The 8,413-nt window shown below is 36.5% G+C and overlaps 1 protein-coding gene across 1 annotated transcript; it reads right to left on the bottom strand.

The window, feature by feature from the left end:
* Nucleotides 1-1,083: 1,083 nt before the first annotated feature.
* LOC104956295 (hydrocephalus-inducing protein homolog) lies at nucleotides 1,084-7,050 on the bottom strand (the record flags this gene model as incomplete). Its single annotated transcript, XM_010783766.1, has 4 exons — nucleotides 6,981-7,050; nucleotides 5,738-5,863; nucleotides 1,627-1,746; nucleotides 1,084-1,218 (listed from the first exon to the last, which is right to left on the bottom strand). Coding segments are annotated over exons 1-4 (432 nt in total), but the record flags the coding sequence as incomplete, so codon positions are not given.
* Nucleotides 7,051-8,413: the final 1,363 nt, after the last annotated feature.

Below are 8,413 nucleotides of genomic sequence, written 5' to 3'. Positions count from 1 at the left end.
CCGGGAATCAGCATCACAAGGACTTCCTTAACAAAGCAATGGGATTTTTTTATTATATTTTCTAGTATTGCAGAAAATAAGATCTGTGGCAGGTAACAGGTTTTGCTCAGCATGATAATCTCCAGATATTAACACAACTTGTATGATTTTTTTTAATAGTAAATGCATCGCCAGAAGTTAAAAGCTAATGTTAGGCTATAAAAGAACTACATCATAATGGCTTGGCTGCGTATCATCATCATCATCATCATCATCATCATCATCATCATCATCATCATCATCATCATCATCATCATCATCATCATCATCATCATCATCATCATCGCAAGGCAAACTCCTGTTCGTCGTGATTACGTTTAGTGGTCAGCACCCACTTCTTAATAACACATAGAAGCTTTGGACAAATGCCGGTGGGGTACTTGCTCACGTAATTTATGTATTAGAACAAAACATGGAAATCCCTTGAGCTTTTTTTAACCATCTTATTTCTGACATCTAACAAAAAATATAATTAAAAAAGAGTTGATTTCAAAATGAAGGATCCTTCAGGGGGAATAATGGTGACTTTTTTTCGAACTCATTCCTGCACCACTCTATTGCTGCAGAAAGAGAATCTCACAAATGAATGAAGGAGAGTTAAAGGAGGAATGAAAGATTGTACAGGTGGAAAACACAATAGGAATAGGAATCAGAAGAAGAAGACAGACGAGAGTAAACACTAACGGGAACACGGTATGGACTCTGGCAATGTTTAAAAACGGGTTATTGGAAAAGAGAGTAAAAACTGATTTGGACAGTGACAGGGCAGAAAACCTCAATCAGAGCTACCGGCAATGTAAGTTAATGTTGCTGCAGTTACAGTAGTTGCTTTGCAGTAGAACAGATTATTGTCTCTTAGTGGAAGAAATAGTATCACTGTTAAAACAATAAAATCCTTTAAAGTCAATATTGATAGTAAAATTGTTGTTCTATTCAGTAAGTATCCTTCAGGGTAAGTTGGGGTTCTTTTCTCATTAATGACTTGCTGCATATTATCCCTCACTTATTTTTTGCAGCAGTCAAACTCCCCTCTGTCTGCAGTACCTTGTTCTCCTGCGGGGTGAAGGAGACAGTAAAAGAAGCGGCGAGTCCTGGTGCGACCCGGCTGCCAGCATCCTCTGGTCCGGCCACATGGAAAAAGTCTGAGTCCTGACGCTCCAGCTTCACTTTACGTGAAACCTTGACAGAAAAGAAACATGACAAAAAGTTTCAAAAAACTGAGAAATGCCACACTGCAACAAACACACACACACACACACACACACACACACACACACACACACACACACACACACACACACACACACACACACACACACACAGATACACAAGGGATGATTTATTCATTACTGGATGGTGTCTTGTACAAATTGCAGCGATAAATCTTTTGCAATCCCCTGTGACCTTTTCCAATCATTTAGTAACACACAAACCCACATACAAAAACACACACAAGCAGATACCGTAGCCTTTTTCTCCTGCTATGGTCCATGCTGTCTGTTTCTGTTGTTCCATTTCACTGAAATATCAGCTCAGTAGCCCCGTTGTGAGTGTAGCTATTTACGTAATAATCTCCCATTCACCCACCTTGTCTTTGTTGTAGAGACGTAGAGGTAGTGTGTAGGTTTTTCCAGGAGTGAAGTTCTGGAAGACCAGTTCAGATGGATGGGGCTGGAAAAGTGACTGATTCATACCCACTACGGACAACTAAAACAAAAACAGTAAAACAAAAACAGTAAAATAAAAACAGTAAAACAAAAACAGTAAAACAAAAACAGTAAAACAAAACGCTGTCGTTAAAAAAACACAACATATACAGCCATCCGTGTCTTAGAGTATGTATCTCTAAAAGGCGATTGTTTTTCTTATTGCTTTTAAGGTGACACACACCCAAATTACACACAGTCAATTACTTCCTGTGACTTCTTGTATACGGGTACATTTATTTCCAAAACATTTATTACTAACTTCATGTATTTAGTATGTTAAATGTGTTAAATTTGCATATGCAATCCCGTTTGGGGGATGAAGCATTTAATTTTGCGTTATTAAAGAAAGCCAGATATGATCTATTCTACATAGTAAAACAAACATTATATCCAAGTTATTTTTAAGGGATAGTTCACCCAAAAATGTCAAAATACATCTTAACTGAAGAACATTTGGTTCAAAGAAATAGCTCCTACATGAAACAAATAATGTCTGTGGGTTATCTCGAGTAATCGGGTCATGATTTCTGAAAAGAGGCATTGCTTTGAGTTTTGAAATGTATTTTATCAGCATTTTGAGCGTTTTAAAAGGCAGAAATCTCCAACAGACCTTCCAAAACTCACATTTAAACAATCCAGATTGATTAATAGCACTATATGAAAGAAGAAAAATATGGATTTTCTTTGTTGGTACATTTTAATCTAATTGACATTTCAGAATCTATAATGCTTATTTGTAGTCTCTCTTACGGTGTCTGTCTGCTAAATATGAAGCTACAGACACCATCTGGTTGGCTTTGCTTAGAATAAAGACTCGAAGACATGATGAAGCTGATTGTTAATGTGGTACATGACCCCCTGTAAGCTGTCATTTTAAAGATATATTCTAATTGGTGAACCTTAAACATGCTGGTAGTGGGGATTTTGTTATATTTTGGGCAGCGCTAGGCTAGCTGTTTCCGGTCCTTATGTTACCTAAAGCTAACTGGCTAATGGCTCCAGTTTTGTATTGATGGACATGAGAGTAAAATCGATCCTCTCATCAAAGAAATAGAAAATAAGGGGAAAAGCGTGTTTCCAAAAATGTTTAACTATTCCTTTAAAAAATATGTCATCAGTTAAACTAAGCCATTGTCATATCCTTGCATCAATGTTAGTCATAAAGTGAAAATAATACGGTTCTATATTGAAGTTCTGCTATTTCGGGGCCTTAAGGATGACCTAAAAAGATCCTGCAGGTCATTATTCCTGCTTATCACCTGCAGTTAGCCACAGTGGGGGTTACTGAACATTTATTTTGCATATTGGACAAGTCAACAAAAATTGGAACAGGGTTGAGATGCAAAAATAGGTCATCCTAATTATGATGAGGGGGCGTTTTTTAAATTTCATAGACATTTCACAAACTTTTGATAACAGTTAGCTCTTTAAAAGTACAGAGCATTCAGTCACATTGGATGCCCTTTGCCCATCAATTAGTGTCTGCTGACTAAGGGGGAGCAGCTTTGGTACAGTGTAAATGACCTTAGCAGACAGCACAAACTCTGTATGCAGGGGATTAATGATGATATAATGAGATGGTGTCTTTTTTTCATGGTCTTTTTGTCCCTCTGATCCAGCCATCCAATAAGTCACCCATATCCATTCTTTTAATTAGACATATCTATTGAAATGTAAATATTCGTTTAGCCCATTAAGACCTAACGTTTGACTCCGTTTAAACCAAGAATGGTAATCGGTGCTAAGGTGTATCAGGACAGCAGATAGCTTACACATCTTCCGGCGCAGACTGAAAACTCATCTCTTTCGACTCCACTTCGAGCGATATAATTACTAACAAAGAACTGCTAACAGAGCACTTATATACTAATAAAGGACTGGCTTATCTAAAGCCAGTTGAGTAGCACTTGAAATGTTTGGCTCTATGAAACCTGATGTACTTATATGATTCTGTTTTCTTCAAGGTTGTATCTTGTTGGTCGAACGCACTTATTGTAATTCACTTTGGATAAAGCGTCAGCTAAATGCAATGTAATGAAATGTAATGTGTACAATAAAAAGCTCTAATGGTACAGTCAAGTTTTCATAATAAAACAGGAAAGCAAAGAGGTCCACTAGTATAGAATGAGATTGATAATGCTATAACATGTATTTAAAAAGGCTGATCACACTTTAAAAAGTCACTATATTATTACTACTATGTTAATGTTTAAATACACTTAATGGCTGGGGACTTCCCAACAAATGTACTTTACACTGAAATGCATTTATTTTGTACCATTATCTTACCTAGTATTGTGTCTGTGTTTATTGTATCCAAGCTGTTTTAAACCAAAATAGACGGGGGGTATTTGGTTAGTGTTTGGTATTTTTAGCTCATAACGTTTCTGTATAAAACATGAAGTCTCTACAATTCCAGATATATCTAATACATTTTTTAAACACTTTCTTACTGTCGGGGCCCCTCTTCTCAAGGTTCTGATAGCAAATTGGAGTGTCCTATTTCTCATATTAAAATTTTTTTGTATTGTACTTTTAAACTGTTGTGAATATAATTGAATTGAATTTGAATATAAATGAGATTGGGAACATTTTAAATAGGCAATTGTATACACCTCATTATACATCCACGTGGTGCTGAAGTATTTTGAAGTGAGGAGACAGGTTGTCAAAACCAAATGTAGTTTTCAATGTATTTCTGAGTCTCAAGTGTAATGTAGAATCCCCAGGGTTTATATCTCATAAAGATAAAAGTAAGTAGTTGAGGCTTGTCTGCAAAAGGAAGTGGTAATGACAAACTCCTGTCTGACTTTTATCTTTTGCGGTATGCTGTTGTCACTGTCACAGTTGTTGTTAATAGTGTATGATTAAAAACTAGAATACCCATAAAGTGGTGTGGGAATCCTAAAATATGTAAATTAGTAAGCCTTTCACCACATCCGTTTTCTTTGTCTTGAACAGTTCTTTTAACATTGTTTATTTGTTTGTAATAAGGTCTGTGTGTTTAACGCAAGTTTAAAGAGGACATTATGCTCTTTTTCAGGTTCATATTTGTATGTTGTGCCTCTACTGTGACATGTTTACATGTTTTATTGTTCAGAATATAATTTCATTGGCTAGTCAGCCAGCTTTGTTGTGATTGGTCAACCGCTTAGATGTCTCCAGTGCCTTAGCACTCACGTACAGTACAATGTGTTGGAACGCTAGCCAATAAAAGCAAGAGCGTTACATAGTGTTGTAACTATTTTCAGGAAGTAAACAAAGGAGCCCAATGGAGGCGTTTCAGTATGTGGGGGAGTGTGTGGGGAAAAGAGGTTGCATTGACATGTACAAAAACCTATATAACACACTACAGGAGAGGAAAAATCCCCCAAAAAACATAATAGGACTTCTTTAAGAGATTTTCAGGTTTTGTTCTACGGCATTAAATATGTCAGTAAACACCCCACTCTTGAATATCCGAAGCTTCAATGTGATATAAAAATGTAGGTTGCTTACAAGTTACTAAATTAGACTATTAAACGTCATCATGCCAAACGCGAGTGCGCCTTTGGCTTAGTGGTGATGATGAAAGTTGTGTGACTGGGATATAGTCGGTTTTTAGTCCAGCGTTAGTGTCGTACTTCTAGCGAATGCATTTAGCTTCTAAATACAATAAAGCTGTCTTCATTTGTAAAGATCATCCCGCCAAAAAAAGTTTAAATATCATAAATGGAAAACATACAATGGGAAAATCCCATTGGTTTTGTCAAGGGAGCCCGAAAAAAACATGTCTTCACTGCACCACTCTATTTCAAATTAAAATAGAACTATGACATTTTTAAACAGTTTAATTCATCACTCTATTTGAAATAGAGTGGTGCAGTGAAGACATGTTTTTGTTTAACCTTTCAGTATAACTGTGTTTACTGTAACTGTTTTGGATAGTCACAGCATAGAAAGATACTGTATCAAGCTATGGGCGTAAAAGAACAATTTCTGGCATATACTTTGTGATGTGTAGTGTTGCTGATGTCAAGATGTTCCAGGATGCGGGGTTGGTGCATCTCTTTTAGTTTAGCCAGGCGCTCCTCTGTGGACTGCAACATCTCCTGGGTGTACACAGATGGAGTCACCTGCAAACACAAAGCAGCTCATTGTGCTAACTGCACTGTTTCCTGTCTCTTCATTCAGAAGTGATGAGGCATCACATCAAACACAACTGATAGAGAGAAAGGAGATTGTGAGCACAAGAGCTGAAGACTTAAAGCTCTCAGCTCTGACACATATGTGCAAACGCCTGCATTAAGAACATTGACATCAACTGATGTAAAGTGCTCAAAGAATGTTAATAGTCTTCCCTGCGGCGAGGGCTATCTGCAGCTTCTTGTGGTTACTTTCCTCTCTACACAATCCTCTGACACCTCTGCACCAGAAGCAAAGAAACATCTAACTGCACTTAGCCTATTTCAAGGTTTGGTCAGAAAGATTTTTATCTTAAAATGAATAATGTAGTAGCAGATGGAGTTATTAGGTTTTTTTATATATGCAATATTGAATAGCTGCCAGTTTAGTGTGTATTCATAATACACTTTTTTCTATTATTCAGAGACAACAAAGTTGCGCGAGTAAACACTATTTGTAAAAAGGCAAGTTGAGAAATAATGTTGCAAGATATGGGCATAATAGCCTACATAACTTTTTTACATAGCTGTAGGCTATAATAGTTGCCCTGTTTTATTTACAAATGTTACTTATTATTGCCATATTTACAGCATATTGTATTGTTATGGTGCTTAGCAATAGACATAACGTGGACTACTGAAAAATGTAAGATATTATTTAATGCTATTTGTTGAATTATTGAATATGTATGAATTTGCTTAAGTTTCACCATTAAGTGCAGATGTTCATTTTGACCAGGGTAAAATCTTAGTAAAGCATACTGAATGTTCTACTCTTGTCACCTACAGTAGGCTACTGTGCAGACAGAAGCACACACATAGAGAGTAGAGGCAACAATTTGCTGAGCCGAGGTCATTGCAACAAAACACTGCAGTCAGACATTGATTTGTGTTCCCTGTAAGGACCCAAGGTAATTATTAGGATAATCTGTCATTTGAAGCAGCTTTATTGAAAAGAAAGGAAACATTGTCCAACACGTGGGTGACAGGAAATTAAGCCCCTGATATTTCATGAGAAAAACCTAATTCTGTGTGAAGTTGCAGGCTGTCATGGACATTATATCCTCACCTTTTTTGGCTTGAGAGGCACTTTGCTCCTTAAACACGGAATGGCTGTCATTTTGACTGTGTTTAGTAGCACATTCACCTGCAAAACAACAAAGGTCAAGAAGACAATTGTCATTAGTAACATATAACTTTATATACATTATCCAAGACGTTGGTTTACGTTAATATGCTCATGGGCTAACAGTAAAAAGGTAAGGTTACTTTTCTCAGTAGCAAACTTATAGTCCTTATTGCAACAAGTCATTAAAACATATTCGCTACTTTTAAAGGAAATTAAGTTAACCCAAGTGTCTTAAAGTCAACTCACGTAATTTATAAGACAATTTGTTTTCTTACAGAAAAATAACGGCTTCTTCGCATTTCCTAGGTTTTCACTCACCCTGGCACGCGCTGTTAACAGTACTTTACGTGATGTAAAATATTTGTTAAATGGTTAAATACTCCTTTTCCGTGACTTAACGTTACACCAAGCGTAAAAGGGAAACATGTAATGTTGTTGAACTGACAAAATAAGTAATACAACAAGTACGTTATAAACCTACCAGTCCGTAGGTGAATAAACGGGTGATTTAGAACTGCGTTGTGGTTTGTTTCCTCGGCAACGCACTTAACAACGGCCTCCCAATAAACTGTTTTCTGATTGGCTGGAACTCCTTAAAAACCGAAATAAATACTTGATTAAACCTTTTAGGAAAGGTGGATGGTAGTACATTTTGTGGGAGCACAAAACCGATTTGGAAACGTACAAACAATTGTATTTTCCTTAATGTGTTATTTCTTCTTAAAATACATCAAGTTGTTTGGATGAATAACCTAAATGACTGAACTGGAGGAGTTCGGTAAAGTATAATATTTTTTGACGGATTTGAGCTTGACGGATCAGTTAGTGATAAATAAACCGTTGTTAGATCACCAAGAATGTCTTTTTACAACTGGGCAACAACAACATTTTCGTCAAAACAACAAGCCAATAACGCCGTCCTCTCCTAGATAGATAGATAGATAGATAGATAGATTAGATAGATAGATAGATAGATAGATAGATAGATAGATAGATAGATAGATAGATAGATAGATAGATAGATAGATAGATAGATAGATAGATGGATAGATAGATAGACAGACACATTTATGGTCTTTTGCTGGTTATACCATGCACACCAACAACTCAGGAAACATTTATTTTTGCATTATGTTGGGGAATATTTACTCTTGGAAATACTCATTAGCTTCACTCTTATACATTGTATTGCCGGCAATAGTGATTAACATACACTTAAATCTTGTAGACATCCTTAAAGTCGCAATTTGGGATTGTAATCTGTGTTCGTATCAGCCCTCAAAATGGATGGTGTAAACCGTAAACAGGTATTCCAGACGCTTTCCAAGAGTGGCTGGAGTTGCAATCTGAATGGATTCAATATTTCACACAGG

This window comes from Notothenia coriiceps, unplaced genomic scaffold (assembly GCF_000735185.1).
Source record: "Notothenia coriiceps isolate Sejong01 unplaced genomic scaffold, NC01 NC01_scaffold00025806, whole genome shotgun sequence".
NCBI classification, from domain to species: Eukaryota; Metazoa; Chordata; class Actinopteri; order Perciformes; family Nototheniidae; genus Notothenia; species Notothenia coriiceps.
Note: the sequence above shows the minus strand (reverse complement) of the source record. Positions and strands in the feature narration are given on the sequence as shown.